General features: G+C 42.5%; 1 protein-coding gene across 1 annotated transcript in view; it reads right to left on the bottom strand.

The window, feature by feature from the left end:
- Positions 1-15428, bottom strand: part of LOC142008281 (uncharacterized) — a 262225-nt gene that overhangs the window by 207220 nt on the left and 39577 nt on the right. Inside the window, exons 8-9 of the mRNA XM_074985463.1 lie at positions 14033-14086; positions 6927-7099 (exon numbers count right to left, since the gene is read on the bottom strand). Coding sequence (XP_074841564.1) covers positions 6927-7099; positions 14033-14086 — 227 coding nt within the window. The remainder of the gene's footprint in view (positions 1-6926; positions 7100-14032; positions 14087-15428) is intronic.

The following is a 15428-nucleotide window of genomic DNA, read 5'->3' as shown; positions in this document are numbered from 1 at the left end:
TGTCACTGCAACACAGCCGGCACAACAAAAGAACTTTAACCGTTTGGTTACTACAGCCTGGCCGTGGGTGAGTGTGCTAGGAGCTGCCTGCTCTAACAGTAAAAAACTGGGTTGCTTAGGACCCAGGGGAGTACCTCACCACACATTACCTGGCCACCGGCTAACACACCTGGCGCGCATGGTTCAGACGCTCGTTGAAGCGCTCCTGGCTAGCAGAGAGATGGCCCGTGTAGGGGTGCATGAGCCACGGCCGGAGGGGGTAGGCCGCATCTGCGATGACGCAGAAGGGCATGGTGGTGTCCCCCAGAGGGATCTCCCGCTGGGGGATGTAGGTCCCCGCCTCCAGCCGGCGGCACAGGCCCGAGTTCCGAAAAACCCGGGCGTCGTGGGTGCTGCCAGGCCAGCCCACGTAAATGTCCTGGAAACGTCCCCGGCTGTCCACCAAGGTCTGGAGGACGACAGAATGGTAGCCCTTGCGATTGAGGTATCGTCCTCCACTGTGATGCGGGGCACGGATGGGGATGTGAGTCCCATCCAGAGCCCCGAAGCAGTTGGGGAAGCCCAGGGTGGCAAAGGCGGCGACAGTGGCATGTGGGTCCCCCAGCCTCACGAGCCTGTGCAGGAGCATGGCATTGATGGCACGCACGACCTGCAGAGAAAGCACATGGGACAGCCCCAATGAGGGGTGAGCAGGGTGTGCGTGGCCCTGCCCTGCCCTGGCCCCCCTGCCCTGCCCTGCCCTGCTCTGGCCCCCTGCTCTGCCCTGGCCCCCCTGCCCTGCTCTGCCCTGCCCTGCCCTGGGCCCCCTGCCCTGGGCCCCCTGCTCTGCCCTGGCCCCCCTGCCCTGCCCTGGCCCCCCTGCCCTGCCCTGGCCTCCCCCTGTGGGTTCGCTTACCTCCATGAAGACAGCCCCGACGGTGGCCTTTCTGACACCAAACTGCTGCCCCACGGACCGGTAGCTGTCCGGAGTGGCCAGCTTCCAGACAGCGATGCCGACCCGTTTCTCCACAGGGAGGGCACGCTGCATGGCAGTGTGTCAGTGCCTGAGTGCGGGGGTGAGCCACTGGCACAGCTCCAGGAATGTCTGCCGGCTCATCCTGAAGTTCCTGAGCCAGTGGTCGTCGTCCCACTCCCCAAGCACCAGCCGCTCCCACCAGTCAGTGCTGGTGGGGTAGCTCCACAGCCGCCGGCGTGTGAGGCAGGGGGTGGAGCGGGGTGCTGCAGGGGTAGGGGTTGAGCCCTGCTGCCCTGGGGGCATCTCCTCCCCTGGGGCAAGGAGGTACTCAGCTGCCTCCCACATGGCATGGGCCAGGGCAAGCCCTGCTCCTGCCGGGAGGGCTGGGTGGACCTCTAGCTGCTGCTGCTGCTGGGGGTCCATGACTGCGGCGCCCAGGGTCTGTGTGCCTATGGCTCCTCAGACCGCGTGCTGTGCAGGCTGAGTGTATGTGGGAGGGGCCCTTTAAGGGAGCGGCTAGCTGTTGCCCCGGAAGCGCTAGTCCGCCCGTTGACCCTGTCTGCAGCTGTGCCTGGCATCCCTATTTCGATGTGTGCTACTTTGACGTGTAGACGTTCCCTCGCTGCGCCTATTTCGATGTTGGGCTGAGCAACGTCGAAGTTGAACATCGACGTTGCCGGCCCTGGAGGACGTGTAGACGCTATTCATCGAAATAGGCTATTTCGATGTCGCAACATCGAAATAAGCTACTTCGATGTAGGCTTCACGTGTAGACGTAGCCTAACAGAGTTTAAAAAAGAGCTCGATAAATATTTGGAGGTAAGGTCCATAGATGGCTATTAGCAAGGGGTAAGGTATGGTGACTAGCCTTTTATTAAAGGCGGGAAATGGATGGCAGGAGACAAATCGCTTGATCATTGTCTTTGGTTCACCTCCTCTGGGGCACCTGGCATTGGCTACTGTCGGCAGACAGGATACTGAGCTAGATGGACCTTTGGTCTGACCTAGTATGGCCGTTCTTATGTTCTTGTTTACATGGAGCAGAAATGAGTTCCACGGGGGGTGGGGCTGATTTCCAAAGCACTCTAACTGGTCTACACAGACCGTGATGGCAGGAACAAAAAAGTTCCCTGGTGCAGTTTAATGCATTAAGAGGATTACATTAAAATGCACTGTGGAAATTTTAGTTCACTTCAGTTACATTTACATGGGCTAATGAACGCACAATATTTTAGTGCACTTAAGAAATCACATCCCTCTATATCTCATTACTGCTCCATGCAGGAAAGCCCTTAACTGGAATAGTTTGAATTAGGGGCAATTTAATGCCGAATAAAAACATCCACACAAGGGTTTCATGTGGTTTAACTAGTCCACTTGGAAAGTTAATTTCGTAAATGTTAGTGAATGTAGACGAGCTTTAAGTTGGATATGTTTCTATACTAAGGAATGGAAACAGATATTCCATTAAAGAAACCAGTAGACAATCACGTAGTTACCCACAGGTCTGCATATGTGCCAGCATGACAACTCCTGACATCTTGACAGTTGACCATGTAGGTTTCCTAAACTACCTTGTATCTTTGTCTGGCACAAAGTGAGCACATCGTGGACATGGCATCGGTGGTTCCAGGGGAATGAAAGGCACAAATATCAAGGATATGCACAGGAGCAGTAGGAATTTTGCAGTGACCTTACTGTTGACCTCTTTAGACACAGCACTAACTTCTGTTCTGAGTGTTACTACTGCTGATGCATGAGAGTTGGCTCAGGTAACAAAACAGGGAGCATGGAGGGATAGAACTGAGAGGCAGAAAATTCCACAACTCCATCTATGGAATGGAACAGAATACCTTGAGTCCCTATTTAAAGGTAGGTAAAAAAAATAAATCAATTCAGTCTACCATTAAAAAAAAAACCTAAAAACCAAGGAAATAATTATCTCTTTCCACATGAGCCTAGTAAGAGCTAATAAATTGATTATTTGTACAGCATGTGGATTCAGATGTTTGGTGTCAGTTACAAAGCTTTGATCCATAATTCCAAATCAGGTGGATAGGCTACTTTCTGAATCAAATCAGATAATACAAAAGTAAAGTTACAATTGCCAAATGCTAAAATGAGCCTAAATAGGATTATCCACCTCTCCGTGGCCCTTGTAAATTCAATGAGAGCCTGAAAATATATTTATCGAAAAAGGTGACAACCCTTCAGAATCAGCTGAGTCACATTAGGTTCCTGGAGAGAAAGTGATAGCTGGGAGGGATTCCAATGGCTCTGTTCAAATTTACTGGAGAGAGGGTGGAACTCTCTGTGCACCTACGAAGTCTGTAGGAAAGGCACAATGAACCCTATTCTGCTGCTCGCGGATTTCCCATCACCACTTTGCCCTTTTGTTCTATATTCCCTTGTTCCCTGTTCTGCAGGCACCATCCATGTGCTTCCCCTGTTTCACATTCTGTACATTGCATCCTCTGGGACACGTCTTAAATTCTTGTACATGTCCTCAGGTCTGCATGAAGGAGGCAAAGGAACTAGCGGAGGAAGACATCCCTCACACCAAATGAAATAAATATACCTGGTGAAGTTTTTTTTCTCTACAGTGAAAAGATCTAGAAACTCAGCTCAAGTCACTGTCCATGACTGACAGCCTTCTTTTAAGCACAGAGCTGTCCTGTCCATAGGAAGGTTCAGGGCAGCCACTCCATGTCTTGTGCTTTGGGGGCCCTGCAGTGGCCACCTCAACTGTACTGTGGGTGGGTCCCAGGGTATTACGAGGGATCTGGTACAAGATGGCAGTAAGCGTTGTCCCCTCACTCCCCCAAACACGCTCACAGAGCGACTTGGTAACCCGCTCTGCTCTGCTCTAGTCCATTGCCTCTCCCAGCCTGCTGCTCTTGGCTGCACCACAGCAGAAGGAAGCAGAGCTGCCCAGCCCCAGGGCACTCTGCTTCCTGCCACTGTGGAGAACTGGGACACAGAGGTCCAAGAAAGGGTGGCAGGGGAGAACAGGTTGCCAAACTGCTCCAGCTCCTGACACCATTGTGAGTAGAGGTGGGGAGAGCTGAACTCTGCTGCCCCCTCACACCAGGAATTCTGTTCCTCCTCCAACTTGCGGTGCACAGGGGAGGGGAAGGAGAAGTGGTGAGAAGGGGCATGGTAGGGCAGACCAGGGACATAGCCTTGGGGAAGGGGTAGAGCAGAGGTGGGAAGGGGATGGAGTAGTGGTGGGGCAGGGCCTGTAGCAAGGTATGTCATAGGCCCCATCCTGGGGCAGTGGGGGAAGGGGTTTCCCTAGGCCCCACACCCCCTTAGTGATGGCTCTGTTTAAGCCCATCTGGGCCAATGAAGTACTTTTGTGCCACTAAAAATGGGAGATTCATTCATTAATCTTTCCTTCTGCACACTAGTTTTAAGGTGAAATTTTCAGAAGCACAAATGGCAGCCTGGTACCCTCAACTAGTACTTAGCCTCTGAAAAGGTAACCTTTGACAATATGAGTCCAGTACTAACTTTTGTATAATCCCCTCTTTCTTTTGGCTACCAAAAGGCAAAAGAAAGGCTACATCTACACTAGGAGAAAAATTCAACTTTAAGGCAGTTAGCTTGATGTTATTACATGACTGTCTTCACTTTAAATACCATTAGCTTGATTTAGGTGGCACTAATGTCGAGAGTACAACATCGCCAGTACCTGATGGGTATTGCGCCAAGCTCGAATTCAAAAGTTTGATTAAAGGCCAGTGTGGAAGTGCCATGTCTTAAAATCGAATTTATTAGCTTCCAGAGGTGTCCCGTACGTAACGCACAAGGCCTCTCAGTGCTCCATTCTGGCCACCGCTCTCCAGGTGCACCAGAATCAGGTAATAGGAACACTGTGAATTTCAAAGAGGGAGCATCAAGCCTGTGGCTGTGGGCTCATGTTTGCATGACAGCCTGAGAAATGCCGCTCTTTCTTTGCAATTAGCGCTGTGGGCACATCTACCCATTATAAATATCCCCTGCAGGGAGTTCGTGGCTCTGTCTTTACACTTGTTATTTTTTACTGCACTGCCTGGTGCCAGCAACCGCCCCACTGCACCACAAGGCAACAAGGCTGTTGTTGGGGTTGTGCTTGCATAGGACACTGAGAAACTTCTTCTCAGAAGTTTACATTTGTGCTCAAGCCCCTCCTTCCCCTACAAGCACCACGCAGTTGGGCCCTATCCACATCACATGGGTAGCTCCTAACCCAATAAAAGGATGTGCCTGCCGTTTAGTGCTGACCGTGCTGCCGGGCAGCACCGTGTTCTAGCTTGTGCACATTTAGGGCTCCAAGGGTGGGAAAAAATTCTGGGGACTTGCAGCCACCAGGGGAAGTCTCCCCACTGGTGACTAAGATACTCGGGGACTTGTTGCCTCAAGAGGGAAACCTCCCCTGGTGGCTAAGATAGTCAGGGGAACTACTTCAACTACTTCAACATTCCAAGCAGCTCTGCAGCCACAGACCACAGCACTCCCCGCCACCCCACCCTCAAAACATATTTTCAGGGGCTTGCTGTCGATTGCAGACACCTGCTGGTTTGATATTTCTGTTATAAAATCTTTTTGCTAACATTTCCTATCTGCTTAATGCATTGACCCCCCTCAGAAACAAGGGGGCGGAGGGCAAGTTGAGACTCCTGTTTCTATTATAAGTTCAAAACAAAAAAGCAGTAAAGTGGCACTACAAAGACTAACAAAATAATTTATTAGGTGAACTTTCATGGGACAGACCCACTTCTTCAGACTCCGTTCTGGTATGGCTATGGTCTGAAGAAGTGGGTCTGTCCCACCTAATAAATTATTTTGTTAGTCTTTAAAGTGCTACTTGACTGCTTTTTTGTTTTGATAGTATATAAACTAGCACGGCTTTCTCTCTGTTACTATTATAAGTTCAGTGTATGATATTTCACTGCCATCACCTATGTTGGCAATGTCTGTGTAGTGAAGAGGGAGGTCAAAAAAAATTTCCTAGACTTCTCTATGCTCTTTCTTCTAACTTTGAGAATACAGTCCGGGTACCAGAATTATTTTTCAGGGATCAAATGCGATCACAGGAGGGGTCACTCACTGGAGGGCCAGTTGAGAATTCAGGTACAGAAGAAAGACATTTTTGTAAACTTTTTTCTATCTTTACAGATGCCGTACTTTTCCTTCCGTCTAATGGGGAAAATGGATGTTGGTTTACCACAGGAGGGGAATAAGGAAAATGCAATGTGGGAAGATGAGCTCAAAAACCAGTGAGCATATCCAGAATGCTACAGGGATGAGGGAACTGTGGGATAGGTTCCCACAATGCAATACTGCAACAGTCAATGTTTGCCAGTTGAATGTGGCAATAAGTCGACTTTGTGAGGAGCATGTTGGGAGGGAAGCATGGTTGAATTCAAACTTAAAAATTTCAGAATTACAAAATCAATATTAATAATTTCAAATTTATCTCAGTGCAAACCCAGCCAAAGTTAAAGAGTGTTTTTTGGCCTCTGCTGAATATTTCTATTTTCAGAATGCGAGAACCCATTTTTAACTTGCCTTTTAACATTTTCTTCCTTGCCCATACTTAACTTTCTTATTCTGCACATGAATGAAAATGTAACTTTGTTAGTGGAGGGCTGGGATGGTAGTAAAACTGGACTTATGATTCATACCCAACTGCAGCCTTAATTATGCAATAATTAGAAACACACCATTACACAGGAAAGAATCAGTGAAGGAGGTTATTTTATTTACACTAAGGTGGAGGTAAAGATAAAGGTATGAATGTAGTAAAGTTTTGTCACGTCAGTAAAATTCCAATGAAATAAAACAAGATAGTTAAGTGGGTAATCTTTTATACTGTCAATATATGTGTCACTGGCCAGTGAAATAGATCAGTTCTATACAAGGCTGACAAGTCAATATCATTCTATGAAGCAAACAATGAAATTGTCTTACAGTTCTTAACTCTGACCTGTTCCAGTGCAAAGCTGCCAAGCAGAATTATGTCATCCTGAACATCTTTCTCAAACTGTTCAATATACGGAGGAATCCCTTCATCTTCAACCTCCTTGTGAAGGTCAAATGTCTTAGTGAAGCTGACAGGCTGTACCGATTCTGAGAAATCTTCACTGATGACATGGGCTGCTTTGAAACAAAAGCAGCAGATTATTATTTTCTTTTTTACTGAATAACATTTAGTTCATTGATTAATACTTTGTGGGCCACCTACCTTTAGGACAGCTACCAATGTCAAGAAAAGAACACAAGGACATTAAAACATTTGGCAATATATAAATTCCAAATTTCTTAATAAGGAAAACTAATAACTTAATAGCCACATAGGTTTATAAGCATGCAAAGATGTGGTGTTCACTTTGTTGGGTTTTTTTTATTTTATTTTTTTTCAATATTTATTAAGTCACTATTCAGAAAGAGGTTCTAAAGGGACATTTCTTCTCCAGCATAAGTTTACTGATGTTATATGAATTGGAATCAGGGTTGATTTGGGCTGGCAGGATTATAAACTGTAAAAATAATTCCTATTTAAAGAAATTCTGAGGAGGGGGTCAAACTAATAAGTTCATCTAACTCCCATGCATCTTGAAGGATCAAATTCTACCCTCATGCATGCACATTCAACCCTTGTTTAATTAATTGGGCCTATTTGTGTTCTTACTTACACCTGTGAAACCTAGCCAACTTCAGTAGGGTTGAATTAAGGTGGTAGCTACAGTGCCCTGAAGTTTGAAATGGAACAATTTCCCAAACTGTGTTCATGGAACACTGGTGTTCTGCATTTAAAAAAAAAAAATTGACACAAGCAATATTTTTCCTCTTAAAATATTATGAAATTATGTATGTATCAAAAAGGCTAAGGTATTTGAAAAGGATTTGGATTGTAGGTATATTAATATTTATAATGTATTCATAAAAGTATATTTATGCAACTCATGCTGAAACAAGAAGAGTCAGTTTGGATTGTTTTGGTACAAGTTGTGTTTAGAGAAATCAAGTAATGCTGAACCTGGTATGAGGATCCAACTGTCCAGCGTCATTCCAAAAATTAAGTGAATTGTGATCAAAAGATGCAAAAACATGTTTTCCCTTAAAAAAAGTCAAATGTTACTTATTTTTGTTTTCCCAGTAGTTTTCCATAAAAATAACAAATTTGTAAAAACACAGAATTAAACAATTTTTCCATACCTTATTTGTTTTGCATGTCTTTTTCATCTAAAACATTTTTAAGCTCTATGGAAGGACAGCTTTTTTTTAAACAATATTGTCCTTTCTATTTTTGTGCAAAAGAACAACACTAGCCATCCTTCTTTTGTCTCTTGTAGTGATGTTTTGTTTTGGGATTGTACTTAATTTTCATATTTAATTCTAGGGTTGCTAACCATCCTCCTATCAGAAGAACATCAGTTGTTCATTCAGATTATTTTCTCTTGTTTCTTTTTGCTTTTTTAAATCAGCTTGTGGTAATTTTTCGGTATAAAACCCTCCACCCCTTCCACTCCTGACCACCTGGTGCATGTTTCTTCAATATATTCCAAGCCCAAAAGCGTTCCATGGCCAAGTTGGTTTAGGAAATGCTGGTCTAGAGTAGTGGACCCAGCAGACACAAACTAAAAGGTTACTAGCTCATAGAAACGTAGGGCTGTTGCAGAGGGCTACATTAAAACAGACCTAGGAACCTCTAAGTTCACATCCCCGTCATCCATATGGAGAGATAACAATGCAAAAAACTGGTGCATACTGTTATTCATACCGCCATTGCCCAGACTATAGCACAATGTCAATACGTAGTATTCGGACTACAGTCTTCATACATTTCGTGCCATTCGTCAAACAAATAAATAAGTAACCCCAAACATTCTATTTATTCACAAAGTGCACAAAGTAAAGAAAATATTTTTCAGTGCTTCCGATATACTTCTGTATGTTGCTTCCCAGAATATCCTCTCACTCATCTCTGCTGCTATTAATACTAATTTTGGACATAAAAAATAGAGGACACTTTTGCTCATTTCTCCATGTTAGGATCACTAACGCTTGACAGCTACCAGGTTGTCCTTATCTCACTTTGTCTCAGTTGCTTGATTTATCTGCAGAGAAATGCTTGTTTTTGTACTTCCCTGTTTCTCTCTCTGTAAGAAAACATATCTAGCTGTCTGTCTCTGTGTCCATCTTCAGGCTTAAAAGCACTTAGAAGATTTTTTTTTCTCACTTCCCTTTGAAGTCTTTCATTCTCTAATGAAGACCAGAAAAGGACAGATAAACTAAGGCTATTAAAATTTTTAGTTTTGTTCACTACTCATTGTGGAACAACTTTAATTGTGAAGGCTCCCAAGGACTCATATCACGCCTGTGCCACCAACACACAGGAAGTGGTTTGGGGTTTTTTTTTTTTGTTTTACTTTTAATTTAATTACAACAGGATACAAATTTAAATTCGTGGTGGTAGGGGGAAGTGTAGAGTGGATATAAACAACGAAACCTATTACCTTAGGGCACATAGAATCTCTTCATGTAGCTTCTTACAAGCCTAATGAAAAGTGATTTGACCTACAACTATTAACCGCAAAAACAAAACGATATTTACATTTCAATTTACTGTGGCATTAAGGGTTTGGCAAGAGAGAGAAAATCCAAGAAATGCTAGAAGAGAAAACACTGCCCACAGCAGAAGATGCACAATCAGGTGTTCCCTTCAGCTCTCTCTATATTATACTTAGTGTGTCTGGTCTTGAGCTCATGTAAATCAGTGGGGTTTCATTGGTGCTATACTTGTTTATATAACCTGAGGATCTGGCCAAATATGTTATGTTTTTATCTCAAACTCTGTGAGCTTATTGAGGCAAATTCCTGCACATTAACGTGAAAATAAAATCACCCAGTCAGCAAACGCACACCATCATGATTTTTTTCCCTTTGTGGTTAGCTTTATTTCTTTGTTTTGTTGGCTCTATAATCTAATGTGTTTATTTTTGCGTGGAATATGTTGGGCTGATCTGAACCAGGTGCTCTAGAAAAGAGCTAAAGGACAGAGAGAGAGTAATTTTACAGAGTCCCCTTAAGGGAAATACTTACTAAAAAGTTACTGATAAATTAAGGTTAGGATTAGGAAAGTATTTGATGAAAAAAAATTAACACCACCTAAAAGGACTCGCTCAGCTCATCAGAACAGAAGTTCTGCCTAACAGAGGCAGGAAATGAACTGGGTTGCTCAGCCAGAGCTAGTCTCTTTTATGTTGGCATTACAAAACTCTTTGATTTCTTCTATTTCCTCTATTAGTCTGCCAGTAAGTACACATTTGTCTGAACTGACCCACACAATGTCATTACGTGGACTGTGGTCAAGTCCTCAAAGTTATGGTTGGGTAAACTACTGATTCAAACTCCATGCTACATACTAAAATTAAAGTGTAGCCTCCTCAAACTTACAGAAAGAGGATTCTGAGAATTTACCAGTAAATCCACTGATGAGTCAAGGAATTAAAACAAATTGAAAATGGGATGATTTAAGATATAAGGATCTGTGCAGAATTTTTTCATCTTGAACGATCATCAAACTTTCTGTGTAGTTAACATTAGACATAAATGGGTTATATTTCAATAAACTATGCTATAATTAATTTATGTTACCAACAATTGTTTTCACTAATTGTTATGCTACTAATAGTTACGAACAGGGTCAGCCAAACCTTTCAGGCAATTCTTCAGTGAAATCACTGTTACATCAGAGGTAACTCAATCCATTACCACCCTTCCCCAGGCAGATAATGTGTATGCAATAATTCCATTGGACGTAATGGTATGAGAGAGAGTTGACAGACGTATTAAGAGTTTGTGCTGGTAGAATACATAGCAGAGCTATCACTACTCTTTCAATGTTCCAGGGCTGCATAGTAACATGAACTATTAATGCTTGATAGCCATCCCCTGATACTTCTGCCTCAGTTTTACTGTCCACCAAGGCATCATGGCCAAGGGCACTGAGGCAGGAACACATGAAATGCAGGGACATTTGGATTTCTCTTGTGCCCCACTTCACATAGCCTCAGTCTCAGTATCCCAGCTCTTAATCTATACTCATAAATCAATAAAAAAGCCATATTCATCAGTACCCCTCAGCTTATTTGCATGGCTCTGTTGATGTTAAATGGCTCTCAAGCCAACTTAGCTAGGCAGTGTACTCATGCTACTTTGTGCCAGACCAGTATATAAGAAAACGTGCCCTTATTATTCAATTTTTATACACTCACACACTTTTTAAGGTTGATAAGATCTTCAAATTATTAAAAATATTGCATGGTAGAATTTTCTTTGAGTTTCTTGTTTAGTATTCATGAGTGCTGTTGTCAACGTTTTAAAAAAACAAGGAAATTCCAGAACAAAAATCTATATTAAAATAAAGTATGTGTCATTAACAGAAATCCTATCAGTATCTTCAGGACAAACACCATACAATTAGCCCCAAAGCAATTTATTACCAACCAAGCGGATTCAGATTTTATCATGAATCTTAAAAGAAATCCCAACACGTTAATGATTGGCAATGCACGCTCAGGCCACCCAAACACACTGAGCTCTTTCCTTTTAGACTCTGACACAGAATGAACCTGTGAAATCAATTTAAAGTAAGCTAGGATTTTACACATTAAAATACCTTCCTCGTAATTGTATGCTTAATGCAGTGTCATCACTTCAGAGATGTTCGGATCGGAATCAGAAACTTTCAGCTAGGCCCTATTTCTAACTTTGATGCTATGCTATTGCACTTGTCTCTGATACCTATTGACTTAATACACTGTGGGCTTTTCTACACTTGCCCCCAGCTTCGAAGGGGGCATGTCAATCAGGGCAACAGGAGATTACTAATGAAGTGCTGCAGTGAATATGCAGCATTTCATTAGGCTAATTCTCCCCCGTGGCAACTTTTAAGTGTCAAACTTTGAAGTGCTGGCATGCAGAATACTCAAACTTTTGAGTACAGGGACTTCGGAGTAGCGCGGGCACTTCGAAGTGCCTGCAGCTACACGCATGCCGACACTTTGAAGTTTGACACTTCAAAGTTGCTGCAGGGGAGAGTTAACCTAATGAAGTGCTGCCTATTCTCAGCAGCACTTTATTAGTAATCTCCCATCATGCTGATTTGCATGCTCCCTTCAAAGCTGGGGGCAAGTGTAGACCCAGCCTGTGAAAAACATACTACATTGGTAACATCTAGTTTACTCAATGAAAAAAATACTTTAAATATACAATTATAGAAGAAGCCATGTTCTTCCCCATCTTGTAGGCTGATCTCCAAGTGCTTTTCCCTGCCTCATGATGGCGAAGCTCACTACGACCACACTAAAAATAAATAGTGCTGTCTCTCAGTGACAGAGCAGAAGAGTGGTCCAGTGGCCAGGCCACTAGCCTGGTTGAGGAAGACTTGGCTTCAATTCCCTCCTTTGCAAGAGTGCCATTTTGGGAGGGCAGTGTGGCAGCAACCGTGCACACTGGGACAGTGATTCCTCTTCTTCCTTTTTCCCCGACTGTCAGGGAGTTTGGGAACAGTGCAAAAATTGTGCAAATTCCTCCTCCCCTCACCAGCCACAAGCGAGAGGCACGCACGCAGTCTGTGCGCCTTCCTCTCGCTCCCTGACAGCCCGAGGAATGAGAAGAGGAGCAAGCAGCATCCCAGTATGCACAGCTGCCCCCACCCTTCTGAAATGGAACCCTTGATCCTTTCCCACTGACTTCCTGTGTGTTGCTGGGCAAGCGCTCTCACACAGGGATATTGTGTGAATAAAGGGGTTAAAGACTGTGAGGTGTTCAAATGCTACAGTAATGGGAGGCCATATAAATACCACAGAAGAATCCCCAAAGCTAATATTTCCAATGGAAATAACATCAAATAGCACGTTTTACCATGGCAAAACACATTTTGTGTTTTACCATATGTTGTTAAATGATAGAAGCAACAATCCACTGCAGGCATATTTTGATCTTATTCAGTAATATGGAATGCCACATTCACACAGAAATACTGGGCTTCCTAACAATCTGTTAAAGGCTTTTGCTTTTTTTATCTGCACTTATTCAGTTATGATAGCTGTACTTTCTTTTTCTTGCATTTCAAATGGAGCCAAATAGGTTTCACAGATATTAAGTCTACAGTCAGTGCCCGTTCTTGGGACTTGGCTACCCTCAGCAAACTGAAAAAGTCTGCCACTTCTAGAAGAAAGTTACTCAAAAACTAAATAATCGTTAAACATGTTGCTACTCCTAAAGCTTGGCTGCTCTAGGCAACTGCCTGTTCTGTCTCTGTTATAGATCAGACCTTGCATGTAACTGCACAAGAATACAGAACACAAACATATACAAAAGCTTCATATGAAGAAAAAAATGAGAAGGCCAGTACTCAACTTGTGGGTCACATATCTTTTGCCTACCTTAAATGAAATAGAAAAAAGTAGCAGGTATACACAGCATGTAAAGGTTGTGATGGTTATGGTTCAGTGCATTCACTGGATGTTGAAGAGATATTGTCAAATCAAGTACAGCAAAAGTAAGCCTGAGATTTTGGCATCAAAGAGTCTCATCTCTTTGCTCTGCTGTTCCTACCGGAAATGAGGAAACATACTATATTTTGGAAGCATTTCCTGAATTTGTTATTTCTAACAAAAGTAAGGCCAACATTTTCCAACTTGGGTAGTAGCATTACAAAACTATATCTCTGTTTAGGTACTTAAATCAATATCACATGTAATTGCCCTGTATGTTCAACAGGTCATATGTTTATGTGCCTATATACAGATGTAAGGGACTAACTTTGGGCTTCCAAGTAAGAATATTTTCTAACCTTCACATTTGTGCAGAAATGAAACCTAAAGCACATGCACAATTTAATTCTATATAAATACATATAATTATGAATGACAAGGTATTTTGGTCTTACCTGCCCCCCTTATATTCTTTGGACATTTTACTTTCAACTTCAATGCACACAATATCTGCTACTTATCTATATTCTATCACGACACATATATATAAGATCATATTTTTGAATGGACAGGTTTAGTTATTTACCTCTGCTCTCTTCATCTAGAAGTTTCATCAGGTCACCATAGGCAATTTTCTCATCTGAATTCATAGACACTTAAAAGAAAAAGTGCAAATCAGGTTTTCACCAGCTGTTTTGAATCGACACATACGGAATTAAAATAAATTCTTTCGACCTTCTGTAATTAACTGTAGATAATTGATTGCTGTAAAATTTATCACAACTTGGTACCAAGTTATGAAAATCAGTGTTATCCCAAAACTAATCTGTGGGACAATTTTTAAAGAACATCCTTGTTTTATATCCTAATCTAAACATAAAGAAGCCCTTCCCTGCCCCCATCACACATACACACCCCCCGTTTCTCTCTAATTTAAGGTAACAATCTATTTGTAATGTTTCGCATATTTTATATTCAAATATTAGCTTAATTCTGTTTGATATTAATAAAACAAAAATTACTTTTTTTCCATTATTCTTTTGTTCTTGAATCTATAGAAGGCAATTTAACACAGCTATACATTTTAATAACACACTATAAGGATAATGTGAATTGAAAAATCTTCCACGTATTTATGGCTCCCCATGAAACTTGGTTCTGTCACCAAACGTATCGTGTAAATAGGAAATTGGCCCTGGAAACCTCTTCCCCCAGATATTTACCAAATGTTTTCCCCCATATTTGTCCATCATTGTGGTAATTTCAGGGTTAATTCAAGAGTAACCACTGCTACAGTTAAAGAACTATGGCCTCAGTTTTCAAAAGTGACTTCTGGTTTAGGGTGCAATTTGATATGCATTAAAGGGCCCTATTTTCAGAGCGTAATGTTTCTTTAAGGTGTCCACCTGGGCAGCCAAAAACCAAGGCATCCCCAAACCATTAGTCACGTTTGCAAATGTAAGGGTTTTTTTTATTTTGTTTTTTTTAATTTCTTGCATTACCTGTCCATGGTATGGTCTCCTTTAAAAGACTAGCACACCCATAGCATTTGTTTGGTTTTGAAGGAATTATCAACTTTAATAAATCTCAAGCACAAACTCAATTTGCGACATAGCCAATAGATATTTAACAGCTTTTCTTTACACGATAATACGTTTTAAAATATTATGTCATAGAAACCTGAAACTTATATTTAACTTGGAATAATATTGCTACTAACAGAAGATTCACATACAGTCAGCTGATATCTCTTGGTCAGAGGCTGCCTGAGTCATAGAATGAGTGAGTAAGTGACACTCTAAAGTTTGTTTTGAACTTGATACAACAATTAATGCCTTTGTCTCCCCACAGTGACCAATCACTGAGTAAATAAGCCTTCTTCTATCAGTATATAACAAATCCAAAATGAGAACTCCATACACTAGCTCAGATTCTCCTGTCAGTTCAATCAGCGGTGCTTACATGTCACTCCACTGACTTCA

Source organism: Carettochelys insculpta, chromosome 2 (assembly GCF_033958435.1).
Source record: "Carettochelys insculpta isolate YL-2023 chromosome 2, ASM3395843v1, whole genome shotgun sequence".
Lineage (NCBI taxonomy): Eukaryota > Metazoa > Chordata > Testudines > Carettochelyidae > Carettochelys > Carettochelys insculpta.
This window is presented reverse-complemented; position numbering and strand designations above follow the sequence as displayed.